General features: G+C 43.5%; 2 protein-coding genes across 2 annotated transcripts in view; one reads left to right on the top strand and one right to left on the bottom strand.

Annotated features, from left to right (window-relative positions):
* Positions 1-27939, bottom strand: part of LOC147892820 (uncharacterized) — a 132655-nt gene that overhangs the window by 29939 nt on the left and 74777 nt on the right. The gene's annotated exons all lie outside the window — the stretch shown is intronic.
* Positions 52-15261, top strand: LOC147892823 (uncharacterized). Its single transcript, XM_087387730.1, has 6 exons — positions 52-463; positions 683-789; positions 922-998; positions 1091-1165; positions 1247-1309; positions 14295-15261. The coding sequence occupies exons 2-6, from the start codon at positions 763-765 to the stop codon at positions 14452-14454; spliced, it is 402 nt and encodes a 133-aa protein (XP_087243856.1). The 5' UTR covers positions 52-463; positions 683-762; the 3' UTR covers positions 14455-15261.

Here is a 27939-nt window from a genome sequence, read left to right as displayed (position 1 = left end):
GGAGGGAGCGGAAGGAGAGAGAGTGGAGAGGAGGGAGGGGAGGAAGAGAGAGAGAGAGAGTGAGGGAGAGAGAAGCGAGGGAGTAGAGGGAGAGAGGGATTTTCCCCTCTCTCATGCTTTAATTGTATGCAATTTGAAAGGACCATCGAGGTGACATGTATTATTATGAAAAGACCATTCGTATGTTGATATTATGTCACGGCTTTTCCATTAATCTAGGAACTTGGAAGATTTCTCTCAAAGGCTTCGTTAGGCAGGCCGTGAAGCAGATCGTGTCATCCTCCTCTGTGAGCCACCAAAAGGGCTCTGTGAACGGGTAACTTGACAAAGTTTCGGGCCTGATCACACATGACAGTCCCGCAAAATAACCTATAGTAGCAGCTCACCTCCCAACAATAGTCCCAGTATGTCGAGCCAACTGGAGCCTAAGGTCTAGACCATCACAAGAGCGAGTCAGCTCAAGGTCAAGACATGCATCCCATACCACATGCCCCTTCCTCTATCTGGTGCCCCCTACTACGTCTATTCTGTATTTAATGAAAAATTTTGAGCATATAGTAGATGACAAGCTTTGTAGGTTCAGTATTGTGTGATTTCTGCTTCTGGAAGGGTGGTACTCAGTATTGCAGACCCACGCAAAAACTCAAGCAACTCTTGAACATTGTTCTTATGTTTATTGCAGGTTCTTGGACTCAAGCTGAGCTACAGAACCTTTGCGATTTGGTGCATACATGTGTATGGACAAAGGCAACTCTTGGGAATATGCCAAACAAGGATGACCACCGAATTGTATGCAACTCGTTTTATCACAGGGAGGATTTCAGTCAGGCTTTCAGAAGATATGTATTATTAGGCCAGTGTGGGTATGACAAATATAATTGTTGTAGTTGAGTCTCTTATAAGATTATGTTCATGTATCAGCTGCGGCATGATATCAACTGGGAGAAGATAGCTGATGACATAGGCACCCATGGTCATGGTGCCTGTTGTGCAGAATGGTAAGTAGTGAGTTTTTTTCATGTAATATTAGATATAGCTTAAATGAATGTATTCAATTCTGACGTACGTTTTTGGATTCACCTGAATTCAGGTATTATACTTTGGCATCATCTATGGTAGCGTCTGGTGACTGGGCTGAGGGGGATGACCTTTTATTGCTGCAAAGGTAAGAATTCACAGTCAAGCTGCAAGATTATAAATATGTACAATTTGACTGGCTACTAATTTTGGAACCTATATAATGCAGGCTATTAGAATGTGGGGCTTGTGAAGAGGAAGAAGTGGACTGGAATCAACTGTTGGACCACAGGTTCTTATCATTTGTTTTCATTTAATTCGTGACTACAGTGACATTCTTTGAGTTTCGACATCCTTCATCAACAAATTTTCGGGAGATGGAGAGCACCTTCAAATATACATGGGACAGAAACAAGACAACTACATTCTCACGTCCATGTTGCAAACTTTCATTTTTAAACCATAACCTATTCTCAGAAATTTATCATTTTCTTTCAACTGGCTCCCCTTAGATATCATAAATGTGTTTTCCCTTTCTATCTCATGGAAAATTGGGGCTTAGGAAAATGTTTCATTGTTTTGTCCTCATTTCTCTGTTCTCCAGCCCTCCTATGTTTCACAATTTATACATTTTTTCGACATGAGAGACTTTTTTCTGATAGTCATCTGATAGTTTAAGGACCTCTTGAGTGATAATCTAGACACTTTCAAGTCCTTGAAAGAAACCCACCTCTTAAGTGCAAGGAATTAGTACCCTTGGATGTATGCCAGGAATGATGCTTTTATAGTGCAGCTGGATTGCCTAGTTGAGAAGATCTAGAGCACATGGGGGTGTGAGGCTGTTTCTTGGTTGTTGCTGTTGGTGATGAGCTGTAATAACTGACCACAAGCAGGGGGCTTTCAATGTTGAAAGGAGAGAGCACCTTGTGCAGTCCTACTTGTTTGTTGTCTGTTGATGTAGAAAAATCATATAAACCATCTTAATGTATTATATATCGACAGTATCAGAAGAACACAGTTCCTCCTTCCCAGGACCAGCAAACACCAAGCTGAATACCCCCCCCCCCCCCCCCCCCCCCCGCCCCCGCCTCCCCCCCCCCTTCTTGCCCACCCTAGAATATGACCTGACCTGCATGTGGAGATGGGTAAGGGGGAGCTAGTTGAAATGCTAAACGCCGTTTTAAGTGTTTCCTAGACATGCTGAAAGTGTATTTCTCAAGACTTGTTTGTGTAAGATGTTGGTAGTGGGTTAGTGTGGACACCTCACCTCACCCAAGGGGAAGAGATAGAGGTTTTTTGCAAACCCCCCTTGGGTTATGGGGCTTGTTAGGTTTGTTATTTTGGCTTGAGGGTCCATAACCCTAAGTGTGGGTTGTTCTTCATTCACTCTTTTTTTCAATAGCAACATCTCGTTTTGCTTCACTCGTGCTCACTCCACTCCCTGAGAAGACCTGTTGTATGGATTGCTTTTATCAGCCACCCTATTTTGGAGATTTGCGCTTGGGCCCTATTTTATGGCACTTTCCCGCTCAGCCACCTGTGTTGCACGGCAGCTGGCTGTTGTATGGCATGGTCAGCTCTGTTTTGATCAGCCGCCACCTCCCACAGTGATATCGAGCTATTGGTTGGCTCTGTTTTTCTCAGCTGCATTTTTGAGTTTTTCTAGACTATTTTTTGGAGGTGGTGTTATTGATTTCGAGCTGTCTAGTTCAAACCACCTGTTGTTCGGGTCTTCTATAGACAGGCTGTCTCTGTTTGGGCCTGGTCGCCTTGTTTCTAGGTGTTTTCTCTACTGGTCCACCAACTTAGATGGGATGCCAGAGATGTCTAAGGCTATGTCTCTTGTTGCCTTGTCTGTTAAGAGGTTCATTATACCTCATATCGGCTCCTCCAAGACCTCCAAGCAAGCTTGGGATAATTTGGGAGAAAATATATCAGGCAATAAATGAGGCCAAGGGTTTCGTACTTAAAAAGATAGCTTGATAGTATCCGGATTCCGGATGTAGAAGAGTGATTCAATGTCAGATCACTTGACTAAGATATAGGATCTTAGAGAACAGTTGCTGCATATTGATGAGGTGATACCTGACATCATAACTTGTGTCCACTACTATGAACTCATTGTGAGAGTCTTATTTGTGTTTTCATACTCGCCTAAATCTGTCCATGATGGTACTGTTACATTTACTTTCCAAAAACTAGGGAGACTGTTATTGTAGGAAGAATAGACAAGAAAGAACATGTTTGTTGATTGCATGGTGCAAATCAAGTCTTGTTGGCAAAGGGCAAGGGCAAGCCTCATTTTGGTGGCCATCAGTTCAGGATTGATTCAGCACAACCATCAAAGAAAAATGCAGATAATGCAAGTCAGCCCAAAAAGAAGGGTAAGTGGTGCCATTACTATAAGAAGCCTGGACATCACATCAGTAAGTGCAAGAATAGGCTAGAGAAAGAAAGGAAACATAAGGAAGAAGCTGAAATTATTTCCAATACATCAAATGCAAGCAAGAAAATACTTCAGCAGATTGTGTGGGTGATGTACTTCTTGGTTAGCAATTATGATGCCAATCAAGAGATTACTTCACTTAAGTTTGAGTGATGCTTCAGCCATAGTCTGATATTTTGACGGTGGGACTCCCAAGTACATCACTCTCCAGTTGGCAAGAGAGCGTCTTGTGCCAACAATTCTTCATACCCTATGTGAGGGGAATTGGACATATTTTACTGTTATCAGTTGATGGAACTGATTATGCCTTCTGTGCCAGTGATTAAGAAGAATTTACTGTCAGTTTCCTTTTTTGGGAGAAGAGGTTTTGCTATCATTTTTGAGGATGATAAGTGCATTGTAGGGGATAGAGAAAATGATTTTCATACTCACTATAGGCACTAAATCAGGGTTTGTACCAGCTGGACAAAGACGACAGAGACATGACAAATGCATGAGTGGGAATGAAACCGGCCTTTAGGATCCCCAGCGAATAACATAATTTCAGCTGCTTAGAGAATTATTACAGCCAACCAGATAATAACAACAGCCAACAAATAATCACAAAATAAACACAAGGAGCTAGATTGGCCCTAAACTTAGCGCCCCTTTTGGTTTTTCTTTATCTTTTATTCATAAGGCTTGCAAATACAAGAACAGCACCGCAGTGCATCAGCCCACAAACAGCCAACTGAATAATCCGATCACAGGCACTTCCGGCTTGCTATGCAATCACAGAAAAGGCATCCCAATCCAGTTCATCATTCCATGGCAGTTCTTCTTCTGAATCTAGCTGAGGGTTCTAAGTGTTAGCACTTAGCCCTGGTACGAGCCTTGTAGGTCAGGTCAACTCTATGATTTGACTTCTTTGGTCAACCATATGGTTGACTTGGGGGCCATATAGGCCACCCTTTGTATTTTCCTATTATCCAGTTGAGTAGTACTACGTTTTGCTCCAGCTTGTTGTTTGCTTCTCGCACTCCACTCCCGTTCCATTGCTTCCTGCACCCAACAATGGTATCAGAGCAGGCTCTCTTGCTCCTACTTGCCTTCCCTCGTGCTCTCCCATTGCTCCTAGCTGCCATTTTGCTCCAGCTCAGTCCGGTGCCTCATTTCATCGCCAGAAACCTGTTTTTTGAGCAAAAAAACACTCCGGTGACTTTTTTGACTTTTTAAGGCCCGCATACAAACGACATTGTCTTGCATCATCTCGGATGGGAAAAATTTTGTCCGTACAATTGTACGGATGTCCATACGACCGTACGGACCTGTACGGGCAGGTGCACGATGTTGCCAGGAATCTGTACGACTTGATTTCAAGCATTTTTGAACTAGTTTTGGAGGTTTTTTGCTTAGATCTGGACTCTTTTCAGCTCGGGCCTTCATCCAGGTGCTCCAACCTGCTCTAGCACCATTTGGCTGGGATTCTCTTCCTCTTGACTCAGATCTTCTTGGCACAGTTGGATTTGAAGCTTTTCACCCTCTTTTATGTCACGTTTGCACACATTGTAGTGACATTGAGGTGATTTTGCTATGAGATTGGGGCTTTTGTGTCACATTTGCAGATTTTGCAATGACATTTGCTCCTTTTGGTCACATTTTGGGGCTTTTGCAGTATTTGCCCTATTTTGACTTCATTTCCACTCCGACACTGGGGGTTTTGGATCAATTGCTGACAGATTGCATGATATTTTTAGATTTGCAGGTTATTTTGTCACATTTGCATTATTTCAGCAAAATTTGGGGCTTTTGGCCATTTGCCCCAAATTTGACAGTTTAGCTCTTTAAGAAATTGGGGGTTTTGTCAATTTTATTGAAATTTGTAGTGACATTGGATTGGTATAACCAATTTTGGGCATTTGGTAGACATTGATATGCGGGAACATTGACATTGGCTTGGAATTGCAGCACATTGAATTACATTTGCAACTTGCAGCACAATTTTTGAGGCTTTTTTCAATTTGCCCTCTTTTTGGCATATTTGCCCTCTCAGATTTTGGGGATTTTTCCGGATTTGCTGTCCATTGCAGTGACATTTGCTTTATTCACCTCAATTTGGGTATATTATGCATTTGCCCCTTGATTTGGGCTTGTTGTCGTGTCAGATTTGAGGCATGCAGCCTCCATCTGGGACATTTACAGCTCAATTGATCATTGGATACATTTGCAGACATTTGCCCCTTGTTTAGGGCTGATATTTTTGCAGGATAGTTATCTTTGGCAGGGGGGTCCTTTGACCAGACAGATATTTTGCAGGTCATATTTTTGGAGACAGCACGTGCATTTAGCTCATTGTTTGAGTAGTCATTTTTGGTTGGTCACTGCCAGACATTTGCTGTCATTTTTGGACAGCCAGCTCATTTTGCAGTGACAGCCTTGAGGCTACTCTTGAGCGCACGTTTTTCCTTCAGGGGTTTATTTTTGCCATGGGAAGCAACGATTGGATGGGTAGATTCTCAGTTGAGGACAAGCTCGATGGATCCAATTATCCTGTGGGGTCATACATGGTGAAACATTTGCTGGTTGCCAAAAAAATTTGGGGTATTGTCTCAGGATCGGATCTTCAGCCTTCCTCTGTGGCATCCACTTTTGCTACTGCTACAGCCACTTCTGGATCTACTGCCACCGCTGGTGCAGCTATTACAGCCACCTCTAGATCTACTACTACTCTAGCCACACCTCCTACACCAAAACAGGACAGATGGGATGGTAGAGATGCCCAAGCACATTCTATCATTGCTTTTTCAGTCAAGAGACATCCGGTCTTGCAAAACATCAAAGGCTGCGTGGGACATCTTGGCTCACCTTTACCAGGTTCGCAATGAGGCACGTGTTGCTTTCTTACGCAAGCAATTGGAGAATGTCAAAATTGAAGAGGGGGACAACATGGATGCATACATCACAAAAATCAAGGATTTCAAGAGCAGCTCATTAATGTGGATGAAATTATTTCAGATGCTCAGGTAGTGTCCACGACACTCAATGTACTTCCTAAGTCCTACTAGGGGTTCGCGACTACATTGAGGTTGGTTGCCATGGGCAATCCCAACACTTATGCTTTTGACCAGCTTGTTTCCCTTCTCCTGTAGGAAGAGTAGAGTTGCACAAATTGTGCTGCCTCTCAAATTGCAAATCAGGCTTTTGTCGCTAATCAAAAAAATAAGGGAAAGAACGGGCAAAATTACAGCAAACCCAAGCCTTTTGGAGGCTCATCTACTGTTGGACACCCATCTAATTCTGCCCTGTCTGATGCAAAGAAGAAAAACAGCAAACGTTGTGATTATTGCTAGAAGCCAGGACATGACATTTCTGAATGTCGCAAGCTCATCGCTTCTGAAAAGAAAAAGCAACAAAAGGGACTTGCTGTCACTACTACTGCTGCTGCCTCAGATCATGGTCATGAGGCAGCGAACATTGCTCACCATGATTGGGCTTTCACGGTGACATGCCAGTACCATCTAGAGAAGCATGCTACAGCCTTGTCTGTCTTAGATTCTGAGTTAGATTGGTGCTTCGACAGTGGTGCTTCCAAGCACATCACTTCTTGTAGATCACTCTTTCAGACATTGGGGGCTGCTCCACATGGTGGCACAGTGACATGTGCCAACAATGCATCATATCTTGTGAAAGGGATTGGCCAGGTTGAGGTCACTTCAGTTTCAGGTGATACGATCATGCTCATGGATGCCCCAGGTATGAAGAACCTCATCTCCATTGCAGCCATATCCTTGAATGGCTTTCGGGTTCTCTTTGATGGTTATCGATGTGCCGTGTATGACAACCGGTACGATGACATCATAGTACTTACTGGGTCACTTTCTTCTGGGCTATATCATCTTGATGTTTATGACTGCTATAGAGGCAAATTTGGTGGCTGAATCTGTAATTTCAGATTCCCACTTATGGCATGCGAGGTTGGGTCACCTCGAGTACAGAAGCTTGGTTCAAAACATGGTGGTTGCTCTATCACCCATGCATGCATTCACAAAACATGGTGGTTGCTCTACCACCCATACATGCACCGGCGGCTAAACATGTTTGTGAGGGATGCTTGTTGGGCAAAATGCACCGTTTCTCATTTCCAATAGATGGGATAGTTGGTGCATCCAGGAAGCTTCACCTTGTGCATAGTGATGTGTGCGGGTTGATGCAGACAACATCTCTTGGGGGCTACCTGTACTTTTCTACCTTGGTGGATGACTACACCAGATTTGCTTGGATATATGGCATGAAGGCCAAATCTAATGTGTTCCCATGCTTCAGACATTGGCTTGCCATGGCTGAAAATGAATCAGGGAACAAGCTCTTTATTCTACGCACTGACAAGGGGGCAGAGTACATGTCCCATGTCGATCAGAGATGGAAATGGGCAGGTGCATGCTCAAAGGAAAGTCTTTGTCAAATAAGTTTTGGTTGGATGCTATCATGTGCTCCAACTATGTGCTCAATCGGGCACCCACAAAGGCATTGAAGACTATCACACCTTACGAGGCATGGCACAGTCGCAAACCTGAAATTTCTCATATGCGGGTGTTCGGGTCATTGGCTTATGCTCATGTGCCATCTCAGCTGAGGCACAAGCTTGAAGACAAATCATTGGTTATAGCACAGAGAGCAAGAGATACAGGTTGTATCAGCCCAGCACGGGCAAGGTCATTGTCAGTAGGGATGTCGTATTTGCTGAAAATGTGCCTTTACCTTGGTTGGAATGCAAAAAAAAAAGCCTATTGTTGATTCCTCAGATGTCTTTGATACATTGTTGCCTCTCTTTCAGTCGCCCACAGATCTAGAGCAGCCAGTGCAGAGTGTTGTGCCATACACTTCTACCAGTGCACATCCTCCTTTAATAGTTCTTGCTCAGCCTGATAAGCCTTTAGTTGATGATCATGCTATTAAGTAGGCAGTTGCACAGGAGAGTGCTGTCATTAAACAACAAAAATCAGTCCTAAGATGGCTTTTGGACACACTTAGGGACAGCAAACAAGCTGATCCTTTGCCAGCCCACACTAGAGGTGCGCATAAACAGATGCATGGCAACCATTTGGCTGTGTGACTTGCCAGCAAGCAAGCGTGCCATTGGCACAAAGTGGGTCTGCAAGGTGAAAAGGAAAGCTGATGGCAGTGTTGACCGCCTCAAAGCCCGCTTGGTTGCAAAGAGATATGCACAGCAGCACGGCATTGGCTTTCCTAGCTCAGCAGGTACATGCACAAGCCTAGTATGTAGCATTGTCAAGCAGTGAAGTGGGTCTTTCGATACTTGGAAGGCCACACAGCATTTGGGTTTACTCTATGGTTCAGAGGCCCCACTTGTTTTGCATGCATTCATGGACAGCGATTGGGCAGGATGTTACGACACTAGGGTGTCACACAACGGTAACTGTTTTATGCTTGGAGCTTCATGCATCTCTTGGTTCAGCAAGAAGCAGCCTACAGTTGCCACATCCAGTTGCGAGGCTGAGTACAGAGCAGCTTTCACAACTATAGTAGAGTGCGTTTGGCTACGCAAGTTACTTGTTGCAGATCTTGATATCATTCAACCCGACTCTACTACGATCTACACCGACAGCCAGAGTGCTTTGGCGGTTGCTAGAAACACAGTGTTGTATGCATGCACAAAGCATATTGAAGTCCACTATCACTATGTTCGAGATCGATTGTCTGGTGGAGACATCTAGTTGTCCTATGTTCCCACTGAGGACAAATTGGTAGATCTTTTTACTGAAGCTTTACCGTGGCCCAAGTTTGAGGCATTTCGACATGCTTTACACTTGGCTCCTTCTGTTATGTGAGGGATCACTTTGTAGATATCATAGGTTGCTATATCCTTCTGGGACGAATATGTGCAACCATGATGTAGTTTCCAGGTATTCTCGAGATATTTCTAGGATACTTCAGCCATAGCATGGAGGGGGGTTTGTTAGCACTTAGCCCTGGTATGAGCCTTGTAGGTCAGGTCAACTCTATGAGTTGACTTCTTTGGTCAACCATATGGTTGACTTAGGGGCCATATAGGCCACCCTTTGTATTTTCCTCTTATCCATTTGAGTAGTACTACGTTCAGCTCTAGCTTGTTGTTTGCTTCTCGCACTCCACTCCCGTTCCATTGCTTCCTACACCCAACACTAACTTGGCAGCTTTGATACCCACTAGGGGAGTCCTGGCAAGAGAGAAATCAGCCCAATCTGTCTTGGTAGCTTTGAATACCCGTCAAGGGGCTCCTAGCAAGACAGCAGCCAGCAAAACAACCACACTTGGTTGTTTCTGGCAAACAGAAAGGCCAACTGCACAAAGCGAAAGGATTTGAAGGTTCTGAGGCAGTAGGAAAGCTCCCGGAACGCAATCAACCGATAGGAAAGCTCGGGAAACCTTGGGAAAATCAGCAAGCATGGAAAAACGAAATTCCTCGGCAAGATCTTTGGCACCCTGGTAGGTAAAAATCAGCAAAAGCAACCTTGGAAATTTGGCTCACCAAGTTTGGAGGCAAATCGAGTTGCCTGGAAGCTCCAAACTGCCTGGAAAAGTGCGATTTTGATAGGCACATGGCCTGGAAGATTCTAGAAGAAGTGCGAATCAGATTTGGGCCTTTGGAAAGGTATAAATAGTAGGCATGCAGCAAAAACGAACTGATCTGGAGGCTCCTGGCACAAAAACAAAACGAGCTTCTGGCAGCCCTTGCAGCCCACCAACAGCCTAGAGACTTCCGTGGTAGTCAAAAATCAGCAAGGCGATGTGATAGAATAGCCTTGGAGCACTTTCCCAGCTTGTGACTTATGTGACAAAATGAGGGCTTTTGAGTTTTCGGGGGAAGCTTGGAAGGTGAGTAATTTGTGTTCGTGTAGTGGCAAGCTAAAGGCATAATTGGCTCAATGCCCAGCTTCATGCATAATTCACAGTTGCTACCACTGTTGCTCCAACCACTCATCCATCATCTTGAACTTCTAGTCTCACATCATTAAATGAAAAGAATGGGGAGTTCACTGGCCTGCCACGAAGTTGAAGCCCGAGAAGATTGGGTCGGGCTTCGAATTACGGCATTGCACTAATACTTCGAGTGCCAGCACACATGCATCTCGAATATCTAGATAGTTCCACGATCCAGCCACTAGAAATCCCGAGAAAGAGGCTAACGTGAGCGAGGCTTCGGACGTACGAACGAGTTGACGGCATTGTGCTTTGGCCCCAGGGGCTTGGGTAGAGGTGGACTCCTAACGGTGGCCAGTAAGGCGAAAGACGAAAGGGAGGCGGTGGCGGTGGTGGAGGGTGGGCAAGAAGAGCTTGTGACAATGAGAAATGGGAGGGAAAGAGGAAACAAGGGGGATGGGAGGGGACGGATAGTGAAGGTGATCACACCTTGTTCTTGGCAGAGCTACTTTATGCCTTAAATTGTGTGAGAAGTTCATGGAAGCATTGTGACTCATGCATGCTTACTTGACTGCATCTTCTCTTTGACATAACGTGAGAATTGGAGAAGGACCCTCCAATAAGAGATGAAGATCAACAAACAAACGATGCAGCCAAACACATTCAACTGTCGCTGTGAAAGCTGCCCTGTACTCAGCTTCACATGAGGAAGTAGCCACAATAGATTGTTTCTTGGCACATAAAGAACAGTGAAAGTAAATTCTTCTTTATACCTGGCACATAAAGAACATCAGTAATTCTGAAATCTGTGCACCAAAGCAGCAGCTGCTGCACCTAACACTTGTCCTGCACCTTGACCTCTATCCCTGCCTCCACCTTCAGTAGGAGTGACAGGTGTAACCACAGTTTCTAGCCTTGTCTCATCTCCGTTGACATAATCCCATAGATGTTTGCCAACTAAGTGTTGCGCACCATAAAGCTCCACAAGGAGTAGTTGGTGCCATCCAACTTATCCTCCTATATGAGGACACCACAGACCTCATTGGGATTGTTCTGAGCCATATACAAAAGCACTCCAAAAAATGCAATGTGCTTGCAAAGGACTCAGAAGCCCCAATTTCTTTGCAAATAGAAACACCTGCAAAAGAAGGGGCCTGCAAAATGATCCTGCAAGGAGACCCTGCAAGGAAAACCTGCAAAATGTATGGACGCCAAAGACGGGTACAGACACCTACAAAATGTATGGAAATCCGTACTGTGTACGGACTGCTGCACAGTCACTGTACAGGACGGACAGTATGGGTGTATGGCGATTATATGGGTGTACGACGTGTACGCCAACTTGTAGTACAGCATCGTGTACGGCGTTTGGCAGCTTGCAACATGTACGACGTACGGAAGCGTGTATGGCAAATGTACTATTGTTTGGTGTTGTACGAAAGTACGGAATCTTGCAAAAGCATACGGCACTCAACGGTTGCCGTGTGGCCGATGGGCTTGTATGGAAGGTAAGCGCTGAACTGTATGGCTGAAATGGCGACATATTTCCGTACAGTCGTACGGGACTGTACGGACGAGCAGGTACAGGCTGAAGCTCTGGGATGCGGGCGTGGAGGAGAGAGAGCAGGTGTAGGAACTCAAGCTGCCGTGATACCAAATGTTGAAATGGGAGCAAGAGAGAATGCAAGAGAGCAGGAAACAAAACGTAGTGCAATAGATAAGATGATGAAACTACAAGTGTGGAGGTGGTTTTGTCTAAGTGACAAAACCACACTAACCCACTAACTGTGGTTAGGGGGAAAAACCTCTAGTGAGGGAAAAGTGCCCCTAACTCACTTATGGATTACAGTGGTCACTGCCTAGAATATGCCAATAATTCTAACACCTAGTACCAGACATCCACGCATGTTACCTTAGATATAGTCAAAAGGTACTTTTATTGGCAAAATATAAGTCCTACTTAGAGGATTATGTGATCAAGTGTAAGCAATGCCAACTTGATAAGGTCCTTCACCTCGAAGACAAAGGCATTTAGCTTCCATTGGAGATTCCTATCAAAGAATGACAGAGTACTAAATCTAACTGTTTCTGTAGCTTGGTTTTGACCTTATGAGAGATCGAAGAGTCAATCTTAGTGATAACAGTTGGAGGGGGGTTACTTACACATTGATGTATTGCTTCGCTGATTGAATTAGAGCCTGGCTGCTTGTTGACTTGATTCTCTAGTGTAGACACGCGCTTTTGTAGCTCTCCCATGAGTTTTATGAGATGCTGATTTTCTTGTTCAAGGTCCCATCTGCTGTTACTGACTTTGAACTGTGTGCTCATTCTAGTACTGGGCAAGGAGGAGGAAGCCACCACCTGAGGAATGAAATGAAAACATTCTTGCCATCCATAGTGCTAGAGCAATGTGCCAACTGTGATGGAGGTCCAGAACGAGCTGCTGCACCGCTGTGTATTTCTGGAAAAGTCAAAATTTGGGTTGAGCTGAGCTGTGCGACAGAGGTCGAGCTAGGCTGGTTCTGCTGTGTTTGAGTTTTGTTGTCAGCTCTGGAGCTCTTTAGCTTAGCATAACACTCAGCAAGGGCCCTAGCGTGGTTTGCTTCAGCCCATTGAGGCTTGTATGAGTTCCTTTCTTATGATGTACTTTGTCCCATAGGCCAGCAAGGCCTCCCGAGGATGTTAAATATCTAGGGCCCTAGCGTGGTTTGCTTCAGCCCATTGAGGCTTGTATGAGTTCCTTTCTTATGATGTACTTTGTCCCATAGGCCAGCAAGGCCTCCCGAGGACATTAATATTTCTTTCTTTCTTTCTTTGTGTGGAGGCTGAGCTGTGGAGCAGAGTGTCGAGCTGGGTGGGTTCTTTTGTGTGGAAGTTATCAAACTTAGAAAGTGAAAGTTAAAAGTGTCAAGTGACACTTTTAATTTCTTATCACAGAAATTAAATAGTAAAAACTGTGAGACTGGTAAATGCCATGACTAAATCAAAAGGTCATGGCTTAAGGGTGAAAATCAAGATCCTAGTGACGAAGGTCCAGAACGAGCTGCCGCACTGATGTGTACTACTGGTAAAGTCAAAAATTAGGTCGAGCTGAGCTGTGGGACAAGGTCGAGCTGGGCGGGTTCTGCTGTGTGGAGGCTGAGCTGTGGAACAGAGAGTCGAGCTGGGCGGGTTCTCCTGTTTAGAAGTTAGAAAATGAAAAAGTGACACTTTTAATTTCTTATCACAGAAACTAAATTGTAAAAACTATGAGACTGGCAAATGCCATGACTCAAGAGTCAAATCAAAAGGTCGCGACTTAAGAGTGAAATCGAGATCCTAGTGAGGAAGGTCCAGAATGAGCTGCTGCACCCGCTGTGTGATTCTGGTAAAGTCAAAATCTGGGTCGAGCTGAGCTGTGGGACAGAGGTCGAGTTGGGTGGGTTCTGCTGTGTGGAGGCTGAGCTGTGGAACAGAGAGTCGAGCTGGGTGGGTTCTCCAGTGTAGAAGTTAGAAAGTGAAAGGTAAAAACTTAAGTGACACTTTTAATTTCTTGTCACAGAAACTAAATAATAAAAACTATGAGACTGGCAAATGCCATGACTCAACAGTCAAATCAAAAGGTCAGTAAAACCTAAGACTCGAGCCAAATCAAAAGGTCAAGACTCAAGTGAAATCAAGATTCAAGTTTCAAATTTAAACACTTTCAATGCTAATTTATGAACACTTAAAACTCAAAATATATATGAAGTGTTGACAGGAGAGTTCTAAAAAAGGTTTCGATTATGTGAAACTGGTTTTTTCTCGTGATTGAGATTTACTTTGGTTTTTCTTTACTACCATGTGCATCATATTTTTATTGTTGGTCTCTTTTGTGAATATTCTAAAATAGTTGGTTTAGTTTTTTTTTAATGGAGCTCTTACATTCAGCGGTCATCTGATATTTTTGCAGGTCAGGACAACTATGCCTGACTCGATGGAAGCAAATGATGAAGCATCTGGGTGAGAATAGGACAAGGCAATATTTGGAGAAGCTGGACTTTCTTGTACATAGGTATGCACCAGAATTGCTGGAGATTTCCCTGGAAGAGAAGCCGGCAGATATTGTCTAGGTGGAAAGTATAAGACAGGGTCTCTTGCAGCAGCTATAAACTTAGAGACAATTTCTTCACAGGGAGAAGTGTTGTATTGACACGTACTTCATTGTCAGTATTACTGCTCACCTTTTGAGGGATTTTTACTAGAAGATGCAAAGATGAGGTGGGACAAAAAGTTGCAGCTTCTCTGTGGAATAGCCAGGCAGTGCTAGGAAATTGAATGTTTATAGTCATAGAACTGGACTTGCAATTTTCCATTTGCTTGACCATCCTGATAACATGTGGTTGTCAAAGCTATCTGCAAAGGAGATCAGGAAGCATTTAGTTTGGGAAAAGTTTGTCAACACGAATTCACGATTTCTATTCACTGAATGATTACAACTAAAGCAAAATTTATTTGTATCATTAAACCCCTCTAAGGAGCGTCTTCCACCATGGAAGGTCACCTTGTGCATTCCAGTTGTGATGATACTTCAAAGAGAATTTGAACCTGGTAGTGAATCAAATGGTCATGAAGGAGGAAGAGGTGAAAGAGCAAGAGATGGGTGGTGCTGATTATTCAGAACCTGATACTAGCCTTAATGGGAGGGGTTGTCAAAGGAGGGTCAGGGTGCAGACAGAGAAAGCCTGGCTATTGCTATTATGGGTAGTCCCCTATGCTTGGAGGCTCTAGAGTAGGATGCCAAAGAAAGCCGGCAGGAAAGCTGGCAGGCAGAAGTATTACGTGACATGGACCGGTACAGGCTCTGTTTACATGCTGATTCGATAACAGAGCCACTGTAACAACAAGATGTATATATATATATATATAGCTATGATGATTCCCAGCCACCCTGCCTTCGCAATATTGTGCACACAAAGTTTGGCTACAGCTAGGAGTATTTGAAGAGAGTGCTATGTTATGGCTTCTTTCAAAATATACAGCAATTTTTCCCATAATGGTGTTTCTCAGTCAGTGCAATAAGCCATAGTGGTGTTTGTCTTGGACTTCTATATTCAGTCCAATGTCTTATAATTTTTTTTCCGCAACAACTCCAAGGACTTTTGGCGAAAATTCCTTGAGCGGCGATCCCCACCCCTCACAGACACCTACGTCTGGCACACCTATACATGCACGTTGTATGACATTTCCCACCAACCTACTCCCGACTTCTCGCACTCATTTGATCCTACCTCCTGTACTCTTTTCACCAAGGGTGGTGTCGATAACATAGCATTGAAGCTCCATAATGGCCAAGCGAAAGATCATGAGGGACTATGCAATGAGTTTGTTGCATACGAGATAAACATCCAAGCCCCGATATAAAGAGTTCTTTAATGATGCAGTTTGTCTTGGCTTTCCACACACCGGACTCAACACACCATCACACCCATTCATTTGATAGGGGACCTCATGAGCATCATGATTGGACATGCCATGTCTAAGATATGCAATAGTACTTGGCAAAGAGGTCAGCCGATTCGCAGAGATGTAGGGACTTAGGGCAGAGGAGCAGGTTGATTTTCAACGTGACCACGGAGCCATGGATGACACACTCGGGAGTGTCATGGAGGAGGCTAGGGCATGAAAGAAGAGAGTCTATACGTGGTTGTACTTGCACTAGTAATGCACAGAGGGTGGTATTGGTGTCTACAAGCATGTAGACACCAATTACATCCTCACTCTCCAACGTTAAGCCACAAGCTACAGATTCACCATAGAAAGTAATGTTGTTGAGCCCATCTGAATTATGGGGTATGGGCTCTATAGTAAACATGTCATCAACCTTGAGTTGTTGTACTAATGCCTCTATAAATAGACATTGTCTCTCCACACAGCTTCATATCTATTTTGCATGCGCATATTAAATATAAGAAATAATAAGAGAGAAGGAAGAGGTAAAGAATTTCACTATGCACACCCCTAGAAAATCAAGCAAATTGTTGATGAGACTTGCATAGTTCTTTAAAGTGTTTTCAAAGTGAACTGAAGCACTTTAAAACACGCTAAGTACCTTGCAATACATTCAAAAAGTACTCTGAAGCACTTTCAAGTACTTTGAAGTGCTCGGAAGTACTTTTAAGTTTATTTGAAGTACTTTATGTACTTTGAAGCATGTTCAAGCACATTTAAGTATCCAGAATAGGGCAAAAAGCACTTTGAAGTGATTTTAAGATCTAAATCATGCTTGTTAGCACATCTAAGTTCTTTCAAGTGCTATGACTAATTCGAGAAAGGAGTAAGGAGAGTCGAGCCTGCAATCAAGGAGCTCAAAAAGGCGACCTGCTTGTTGCTTTGTGGATTTTCGCAAAGCCTTTGAAACAATACCAAGGGCTTGCTTTATTATCGAGGGCTTGCTTTATTAGACGACTATAGGAACTAGGTTATGACTAGGGGATCGTATGGGTTGTTATGGCACTCTAAGAGAGTCTTAGGTAGAGTCCGGGTGGGAGCTAGATGGACAGAGGAGATCATGAGCACCATTGGGGTCAAACAAGGGTGTCTACTATCACTAGCCTTGTTTGGCCTCTACATAGATGAGCTCGAGATATTTATGGAGACACTAGGGTGGGTTGGATGCTCTCTCGTTGGTTCTTGATTCAGATCCTACTATACGCAAATGATGCGGTGCCATTATCTTCTTTTGCAGAGGGCCTCGAGAGACACCTAGATGCGTTATAGGCGTTTTGTGAGTCACATGATTTGAGGGTCCACCTTGGGATGACCAAGGTTATGATCTTCAACACATCCCGAGCAACTATGCATAGAGAACGGTTCATTTTTGATGGATCAATGGTGGAGATTGTTTCTTTATACACTTATTTAGGACTTATCTTCTCTGGCCCTATTTTCACGATGAGACCAATGATGCACACCTGTGTGAGCAGAGGATATGCTTCATTAGCCCAGATGGAGAGACAATGCTTCCACTAACACTTTCAGGACTCTCGAACCAAGTCTCTCCTTTTCGACTCCTTGGTTTGGCTAACAGGCATGTATGGTTGTTGGGGGTTGGATCTCTCAGACGCAAATTCGGTTAGGGTAGAGTGACTCCAAGTTCTTATGTTATCATGAATGATATGTAGTAAGCCGTCAGTTTCCCACCAAATTCAGGCTGAGTTTGGGTCATCTTTGATGTAGCTTGATGCAGCATTCTCGGTTGTCACATTTTTATATCGTGTTAGAGAGGTCGACGATTGCATCTCAAGGTGATGTAGACTACCATGGCTAGCATTATCCTCCCCTCCTCTATGGCCCTATCAGTTGAGGGTGATCGGAGATGTTGGTATGTGCACACATGCAGGTGGTTTGAGAGATTGGGACTCATGGACATATTACCCCCCTTCCAGTACACCATTGAGGCACCATCTCTCACACTTAGATATCACAAGGTCAACCCGACATACGGGAGGAATTTGTATAGCTACACACATTCTGGAAGTGGTTGGTGCTAAGTGAGCTCCTAGTGAAGCTCAACTTCTATAGGGGTCATTGCTTGCGCATCTCAGAGGAGGTCTTCATTGATCCTCCAGGGTATAATACCCGGACCCACCTCCCACATTCATTAAGGATCTCTAGTGGTGGATAGTTTTGTGTTCCATCACATCAACTCTGCATTGAGAGTGGACGAGCTAAAGGAGTACGCAAGGAGAGTCGCATTTGCACCTTGTGTGATCGATATGAGATTACATGAAAGGGGCACTTCATCTTTAGATGCCCAGCATACTATGAGATCCGAGGCCGCTATCATTCTCTTCAAAGATAGCTTTGGACTCATCTTCTATTTCCTCTCCTATCTAGATTAGAGATGGCTGGCCACCTTCATCCATGAGGCAATTTGGCACATGGAGCAATTACTCAGATCGCAAAGACAAGGACATGACACTCAAATAGACTCACATCAGTGTGTGATTACATAGTTCTTCCAACCCAAATCATAAAGACTACCAAATCACGGGTGGTCAGCAAAGCACAGAGACCATCGAATCACGGGTGGTTAGCGAGGTAGAGATCTAGAGCCAGTGACATGAGACACTCGACAGAGGGCAGACACACGGATCAGGATCGAAGCATGACGAACAAGGGTTACCATGGCCCTTGTCAAATGCAGACCCATCACCAGGAGGGCCAACGTTCTATCTCTTACCGCATGCTAGTACAGCCCCAATTATGATATCCCACTGCCCTTTCAGGGCCTCCGCTCATGTATTTGATGTCGACTTGGCATTGGATCCCATCTGATATGATGATGATGATGATGTTATGACTATGTAGTACTTAGCATTTAGCGTGGGTGATGATGCTTGTTTAGTAGGTCCACCTTTTCAACTTATTATATAAACACTAGTCTCTCTCTCTCTCTCTTTCTCTCTCTCATATTTCAAATGTGTACATAATATGGGGGGTTAGGAGCATAAATGGAGATTGAATAGAGGAATAGTGGAAATAAAATGTTGTTTGTATTATCATGTAATATAGAAGTGTTAAAATTTAAAGCTTGTCTAAAAAATTTTCAAAACGAATCCACCACCACAAGTGATATGTTAATCTCCTTTTAATTAACCTATTTGATGTGCTTCTCTACTAGTTTCTTTTCCACCATCTTGTTCTTATTGGAGTTTACTCATATGAGGAGAAGCCATGTGTGAGCCTGGGACATTGGATGGATCTTGACTTGCATGTTAGATGAGGTCCATCAATGAGACTGTTGATGGTAGAAAGGTGATTGTGTGGGAGCCCCTTATTATTGCTGGGGCATGGCGGCCAGCTAGCCCTACCCCCCTGGTGGGGGTTCGAGGGCGAGAGCCCCCGAGGCGATGGTATAGGGAATATTCCTTGAATATACCATGGATGACTAGTCGGTTCCATCGACTAGGTTGACTAGTCGGTTCCACTGACTAGGTTGACCGGTCGGTTCCACCGACTACGTTGATCCGACTACTGCCCTCATAGCTATAAAGAGGCGACCTCCCCGGTCCATTGTATCAGATCAGATCAAATCTTCCAGCTTGTAGCTCTTCACCTAAAATCTGTCTAGATCGCCATCTAAGCTCCACTGTGGGAGCACACGGGTGGACGGAGCCATCATATGTACTACATCAGTATTGAAGGAAAATTTTGTTCCTCTCTAGTTAGTTGTGTACTCTCTATTCTTTGTTCAGTTTTTGTTCCACTGCGCCGTGTAATTTAACATGGTATCAGAGCAAGGATCGAAGAATAGCATAGAGGTGAAGGCTTCAATAGCATACGGAGTGATGGCAACAGGAAGCGGCTCAATAGGAAGCAGCTTGAGTTCAGCAGCTGCTGCTCCACCGACAATCCAGGTGTTGAGGATTTGCCCACTAGCCTTCACTGAAGACAAGCTAGATGGTACAAACTACACTGTGGAAGCTTAAAATTACTACTATTCTAGATTCATATGAGCTTCTAGAGATAGTACTGGGGACTGCTGATCCCAGTACCACAAGGAACCCCTGACCCAGCAAATCCGGGGAGTACGATACCTCCTAATGCCGACCTTCTACGAGCTTGGAAATGCAGGAATGTAGATGCTCTGTGTGCCCTGGTTATAAGTACTACTGATAGTGTTTTGACCTTGATTCAGCATACATCTAAGGCAACTGTGGCCTAGAACATATTGAAGAGTTAGTATGAGACGTGGAATCAGACAAGGATCCAGAACCTGGAGAATCAGCTCGCAGCTGAGAAGTTTAACGAAGGAGAGATAGCGGAGGCATTCATAACCTAAATCAAAAATATGTGTGACCAGATGGCTGGTGCTGGGATACAAAAGACTAGTGAAGAGCTAGCTCGGCGGTGTCTTCGGATATGTCCACCAAGGTTTGATGGACCGGTAACAACGCTTAACACTCAGGTGAGACCCCAACCATTGTCATTTGAGGAGTTCTGTGCTTTACTTATGGAGGAGGAATTGAGGCTTAAAGCTCGAGATGGAGGTGGCAATGGGGATGCTGCGTTCTTTGCCACTGCGAAAGGCAAAGGTGGTTCCTCCACCAAAGGTGAGTCCTCTACTAGTGGTGAAAAAAAGAAGGGCGGCAAGAAGAAGTTTTAGGGAGAATGCTTCTACTGCAAGAAGAATGGCCATGTGATTGCAGATTGCCGGGTCATTTTCTGGCCATTGAGGAAGAGTGTTCCTCAGTTCAAGAAGCGTCAACCACTGATTCATGGGTTTGGATAGTGGTGCCTCCTGTCACATGACCTGCAAGAAGGGTCTATATTGTTCCATGCAGCCTCTACAAGAACCCATCACCGTGACGGTTGGAAATAACACAAAATGCCCTGTTAAGGGTACAGGTACGGTTTCATTTGTTTCTGTAAATGGAGATGTTAAGAAACTATCTAATGTTTTGTATGTTCCACAAATCAAGAGAAATTTGCTATCAATTGCTTCCATAATTGACCTTGACCATGAGGTGAGGTTCAATAAGACAGGAGCAAAAATTCTAAATAGTGTTGGCAATCTTGTACGCACAGGAGTAAGGAGGAACAACTTGTATGAGCTAAGTGCTCTTACAGCCACCGCTGGAGTGGGCACAAGCAGACTTTGGCACGAAAGATTCGGGCACATTGGATTTGCAGTGCTGAAGAAGATGCAGAAGCAAGGTATGGTTGCTCACTTACCAGCAGTAGCAGAAATCAAAGAACCGTGTGAAGCTTGCATGATGGGCAAGAAACAAAGAAAGGCATTCCCACAAGAAAGCAAGAATAGAGCAAACGCTCCTCTAGAGTTGGTGCATGTTGACTTGTGCGGTAAGATGCCTACACAGGCCTTGGGGAGATCTTCCTATTTTTTATTGATTGTCGACGACTATAGTAGGAAGATGTGGGTGTACTTTCTTCACGAAAAGGCTCAAGCTTTTGGTAAATTGAAAGAATGGCTACAGCTTGTTGAAAATGAAACAGGGAGAAAAGTGAAGAAAATCAGATCGGATGGTGGTGGTGAGTTTGTTTCTACAGAGTTTGGAGATTTTTGCAAGAGCAAAGGGATCAAGCGACAAACGATGACACCACATACGCCTTAGCAAAATTCGGTTGTTGAACGCCGAATGCGAACCATCATGGAGATGGGGAGGTGTATGTTGAAAGGTGCTGGACTGCCAAACCACTTTTGGGTTGAGGCTGTCAATATTGCACTTTACATCCTTAATCGCAGCTATACAAAGGAACTCAAAGGTAAAACACCACATGAGGCTTACAGCGATAAGAAGCCATCTGTCTCCTACTTTAGAACGTTTGGGTGTGAATGCTATGCGCATGTACCAGACAAAGAGAGAAACAAGCTACAACCAAAAAGCACTAAATGTATCTTCTTATGCTTTGTGATGAGAAGAAAGCCTATAAGTTGTATGACCGAGAGGCAAAGAAGATCATAGCGAGCCGCGATGTGGTGTTCAGGAGTAGCCACATGCAGTGGAGGCAGAGAAGAGCTCTTCCACTTTATCATCAAGCGAAGAGGTAGTTCACTATGGACCTGTCCCATGAGCTATAAAGGAGGAGGAAATATCAGATGATGAAGGTATAAGTCACCAACCTGTTGTTACACCACCAGAAAAGCCATTGCCGCGATGGGTAAGGCAGCTCTACAACCATGATAACCAGATGCCTATGTTGTTGAGCAGCATGCAGATGGATCAAGGCGGTCTCAGAGAATCAAGGAGCAAAGGAGGGCTTCTGCTCACATAGTCAATATGGCCTTGATGGCTGAGATTATTGCAGAAGTAAAGGAGCCTGCAAATTTGGAGGAAGCACTTGCACACCAAGATTGGAAAAATGCTATGCAAGTAGAATATGACAGCATCATGAAGAATGAAACTTGGTAACTGGTAGATCGACCACCTAACAGAAAGGTTATTGGCACCAAGTGGCTTTGGAAGGTGAAGTAGTACAAGGCCGATGGGACTTTGGAAAAGTACAAAGCCAGATTGGTTGCACAAGGATTTTCACAGGTTGAAGGATTTGATTTTCAGGAATCTTTCGCTTTGCGACTGCCAAAATGACCACTATACGCACAGTACTATCAGTGGCTACTCATAAAAAGTGGCCAATATATCAAATGGACGTTAAATCAACATTCTTGAATGGTGACCTCAAGGAGGAGGTGTACGTGGCTCAGCCACCAGGGTTTGAGGCCCCCCATTCTGAGAACAAGGTATGTAAGCTCAAGAAGGCTTTGTACAGGCTGAAATAGGCCCCAAGAGCATGGTACCAATGGATAAACAAATTTTTTCATAAATTAAACTTCAAAAGATGTGCCTCAGATGCTAACTTGTATGTGTACACGAAAGGTGGAAAATCTTATATTATTGTTCTATATGTGGATGATCTCCTTATTACAGGTGACTATGAAGACATGATTGAGCATACAAGAAAGGCGTTGAGCACTGAGTTTGAGATGACAGACTTAGGCTTGATGCACTACTATTTGGGGATTGAAGTCTGGCAAGAGCCAGGAAAAATCTTCATCTCTCAGTAGAAATATGCAAGGGAGATCTTGAAGGCATTTGGTATGTCCGAGTGCAAGGAGATAGCTACACCTATGGAGGTAAATGCGAGGTTGTCTATGGAGGATGCCTCACCACCAGCAGACATCGGGAGGTACATGAAGTGAAGACATGATCCAGCAGACAAGAAAGGTGACTATGAAGACATGATCCAGCAGAAGACAGGTGACTATGAAGACATGATCCAACAAACAAGATCCAAGTGACTATGAAGACATGATCCAACAGACATTATAGGTGGCTATGAAGACATGATCCAACAGACAAGAAAGGCGTCGAGCACTGAGTTTGAGACGGCAGACCTAGGCTTGATGCACTACTGTTTGGGGATTGAAGTCTGGCAAGAGCCAGGCAAAATCTTCATCTCTCAGTAGAAATATGCAAGGGAGATCTTAAAGGCATTTGGTATGTCCGAGTGCAAGGAGATAGCTACACCTATGGAGGTAAATTCGAGGTTGTCTATGGAGGATGCCTCACCACCAGCAAACATTGGGAGGTACAGGAAGTTGGTTGGCAGTCTCATCTATCTGTGCAACACCAGACCGGACATCAGTTTTGTTGGTATTTTGAGCAGGTTCTCCAATAAGCCACAGGAGAATCATTGGAATGCAGGGATGCAGGTGCTTAGGTATGTGAAGGCCACTCTTGATTATGGCATCACCTATGATATGGGCACTTCCATGGCTGGTCATTGTGACTCAGATTGGTCTGGAGATGTTGAAATTAGTTTCTGGATATTGTTTCTCTTTAGGTTCAGGTATCTTCTCTTGGATCATTAAGAAACAACCAACAGTGGCATTGTCTTCTACTGAGGCTGAGTACAAGGCAGCATGTTTTGCTACTTGTGAAGCAGTGTGGCTGAGGAGGATCTTATGGCACATGGGAGTGCAAGAGGATGAGGCAACTGTGCTGAGGTGTGACAATCAAAGCTGCATGGCCATTGCTAAAAATCGAGTGTTTCATGCGTGCACAAAACATATAGAGATTCACTATCACTATGTGCGTGGTTTGATCGAGGACAGGATAGTGGAATTGGTCTACTATCCAACAGAGAAAAATGGAGCAGATATCTTCACCAAGGCACTCGGGAAGGATCAGCTTCAGGGTCATCTTCAAAGACTCGACATTGGGCCGAGAAGGTAGTTCACCTATGGGTGGACATTGAGGGGGGGTGTTAGATATACTCAATGCCCCACCCTCCTAGTAACCAACAGTGGTCTAAGGTGCTCAAGTTGTAAGGCCCCCATATGAGGAGAAGCCATGTGTGAGCCCGGGACAGTGGATGGATCCTGACTTGCATGTCAAATGAGGTCTATTAATGAGATCATTGATGGTAGAAACGTGATTGTGTGGGAGCCCCTTATTCTTGTTGGGGCCTGGGGGCCAGCTGGCCCTGTTTCCCTGGTGGGGGTTCGAGGGCGGGAGCCCCCGAGGCAACGGTATAGAGAATATTCCTTGAATATTCCATGGTTGACTAGTCGGCTCCACCGACTAGGTTGATTGCTCGGCTCCATTGACTACGTTGATCCGACTACCACGCTCATAGCTATAAAGAGGCGACCTCCCCAGTCCATTGTATTAGATCAGATCAGATCTTCCAACTAGTAGCTCTTCACCTAGTATTTATCTAGATCGCCATCTAAGCTCCACTGTGGGAGTGCACGGGTGGACGGAGCCATCATCTGTACTTCATCAGTATTGAAGGAAAATTTTGTTCCTCTCCAGTTTGCTGTGTACTCTCTATTCTTTGTTCAGTTTTTGTTCCACTACGCCGTGTAATTTAACAAAAAACACATATGGATTTGTGGTTAGATGGAAAGATATATCCACTAGATTTTTACAAACTTGTCAAACTCCTCAATTCCATGGGTTGACCAGCTTAATAAAGTTTTTGTGTAAGGGTGAGAATGGTTTAAGATATTTTCAAAGGTTGATTGCTCATGGAGCAAGTAACCTTCACACCTAATATCAATCTTCACTTAATGAAAGAGACAAAAGGATTGCAATGTTAGAGGCTTGGAATCAACATTTGGTGTCATCTATGCAAGCTACAAGTGTTTAGATGGCTACGAAAGAAACATGATATGCTGGCATAGAGAAGAATTATAGGTGAAAGTTCAAACATTAGATGCTCACTTGGGAGAGAGCATGGTAAATGCAATTCACTTACAGATGCAAAACACATTTATGAAACATGAGATTGGAAAATTGGAAAAAATACTAGCATTTAGGAAAGATACTCCTATGGGTCCAAAGAGGAAATTGCATCCAATGGATGAAATATGCAAGAAAAAGTGGGCCCTGGAAGCATTGAGTGAGGGCTTGTAGGATTGTTTCAAAACTCATGTGTATCCATGATGAACACTCTAGTACTATGGGTCAAGTGTTTATAAAGAAAAAGTTAAGAGTATGCTATACAACATCCCAAAATTCAAAAGTCTAAAATTAGAGACAACATCTGAGTCAATGAACAAAGTTGTGGAACAATTAAATGAAACTAATACATAGGGGGTCTATGAAACTACATGGATAAGTACAAGGGCATATCGGCTCATATTTAAGAGCTTTAAAAAATCATTTTCTATGGGAACAAATTTAAAGCCCTGCTTCCAAAACCAAAAAAGGTGGATAAGGCAAGGCATGCTCTCAATTTGGGTGTACCTGATCTAGTGTGTCGACGCGCCTGAACATGTATGTAGTACACTAATTCTCAAAGGGAAGATTGGGGAGTCTAAAGAACTAGAACTCATAGTCAACAAAAACTTTGGTGATGGATGTTCAAAGAGTGCTATAGGCCATGGAGAAGTTTTATGATATACCTATAGCAGTATGTAAGGGTAAATTAAAGATCATACTAAAGCTTGATGAAAGTGAGGTGGTCAAAGATAAAAAATTAAAAAGATTCAATCTAATATTGATGAATATTAGACCTTCAAGTTGAGCTTCATGATGCAAGGCAGTTCAATGTGTAATTAGATTTGGTGGCTGGTTGCATTTGAGGAAACAAAGGAAATTTGAATTTTTATTTGGTAATGAAAAAAAGCTTAGAAAATTTAAAAATAGAATAGTATTGGTTTTGTAGGTGTCAAAGGACTCACATTCAATTCTGAAGTGGTTCTTTGACTGAGCTTCTTGAAGTTGAGGGCTATGGATCCTACTGCATGGAATGGCATCAAACTGCTAACAAAAAGACTATTAAATGTATGTTTAATGTGGTACATGGAGCAAATATAATCCATCCTTGTCCATTATGCATGCAAAGGAGAGTACTATTGTAGGAAAAAGAACCAAATAATGGGCTTTTGAACTTGCAAAGATCGATCCACTAAGGCATCAGATTGTGATGTTCAAGGGAAAGATCCATCTTGGACCACAATTCTTGAAATTCCTCTTTTGAGAGAGTACACATTTGTGCCCTTCATGCTATTGTTAGAATAATTAAGAAGCTGGTGCACCTGTACATCATTGATGCATATACCTTGAAGTCCCAACAAGAGAGAGAGGATAGCAAGAATTGAAAAGGTTGTTTTTGATATGGGACTACACTCTAGGCAAGTAAACATTACAAAAGATAAGAAAAGATCTGGAAAAATACAAAATGTTCCATGCAATCGAAGCTGTGGGGGTGTCAAGGCTTGAAAATTTCTTTTTGTAAAAAAAAAGAATGACAGGATCAAACATGCTAATGTGTTTGATGTATGGAAAAAGTTACACAATGTCTGTTCTGAATGAGAAAGAAAGTGGAAGCAAATATAAAAAAAGGCTCCAATTTTGTTAGGTCTTGATACCTTGGTACCTCTGCTACAAAATAAAAGGTTTGAAGATGATATGCATAGAATTTCATCAATGTGGTGAATGACTTTAGCTAGAATATGAAGATCACTTGGGGAAATAATCATTTCACACAGTACATGGTAATTTATAGTCTGGTATATTGAGACGTATATACTGAGATGTAATTTCACATAGTACTTATATTAATTTGTTTCCTTGTTTAGCAGCATAGTTTATATGTCATGCACCATACATGGCATGGCATTATGAGAGCATTGGAGTGTGTTCTACTCAAGGCATGGAAAGATTGCATGGAAAGGACAATGTGCATACAACAGAGTGGCACAACATGGGCGTAGTAGGACTACGTTGATCCCAATGGTTCAATTGGTTCAATAGTGATACAATCGTATTGAAATAGTAGTTGCAACACTAGTATTCAAATAGTCATTAGTGTCCCATGTAGTGCAAGATTTAATGCTGAACGTACAACAAGAATATACAATTCATCAAATCCAAGGCATAATCATGCAAGGTGGTGTGCAACCCATCACATAGAAGGGTTCATATGGGTGGAATAAGATGAAATTGATGGTCTGGAGTCTTCCAATGTGGATGCCATGCATCAAATTTTTTGTGATTTTAATTATGTGATCCATAGTAAAGTCAATGTATAGATGCTGTGAATTGTAATACAAAATGGGAAATTTGCAGTTCAAGGTTGAGTCAATTTATGTTTTTGGAGTTCAAGGTTCAAAAAAGTATTTTTAGAAATTAGGTTATGGGTCCTATATAAAGGAATTGGGTCTCCTTTTCATTTTATCATTTTAGGATTTCTTCACTCCCACACTCAGACGCCCCTGCCACTTACCCTTGATTCGACACCCCACACTCCCATGCCCCTGCCACCTACCCTTGATTCAACACCCCATACTTGCACTTACACCATCCCCCTCTCCCTTTCCATCCCCATGGCCAGGCACAAGCAAAAGGCCAAGAAGCTTGGCCACTAGTTGAGTGAGAGTGACAAAGGAACCTTCAATGATCCCCCCCCCACCCAGAAAGAGGCAATAAGAGGCCCCAGAACTGTAAGAAGATAGTTGCCAAGAAATCAAAGTTTCGTGTCCTGGGATGTAACATATAAACTTTAGCCTCTACAGTGTGCTATAGTGACCAATGCTATTGCATCGGCTAGTCTTTGCCTCAGCCCAATTGCCAAGAGAG

This window comes from Dipteris shenzhenensis, chromosome 16, assembly GCF_047967505.1.
Source record: "Dipteris shenzhenensis isolate YYH24624 ecotype China chromosome 16, Dip_SZ_1.0, whole genome shotgun sequence".
NCBI lineage: Eukaryota > Viridiplantae > Streptophyta > Polypodiopsida > Gleicheniales > Dipteridaceae > Dipteris > Dipteris shenzhenensis.
The sequence above is the reverse complement of the archived record's forward strand: the minus strand, read 5'-3'. Positions and strand labels throughout refer to the sequence as shown.

Coding starts and splice junctions, on each gene's coding strand:
- LOC147892823 (XM_087387730.1), top strand. CDS start 763: ATGCCAAACAAGGATGACCACCGAATT. Junction 999..1,090: donor GGTGCCTGTTGTGCAGAATG/GTAAGTAGTGAG, acceptor ACCTGAATTCAG/GTATTATACTTTGGCATCAT. Junction 1,310..14,294: donor AATCAACTGTTGGACCACAG/GTTCTTATCATT, acceptor ATATTTTTGCAG/GTCAGGACAACTATGCCTGA.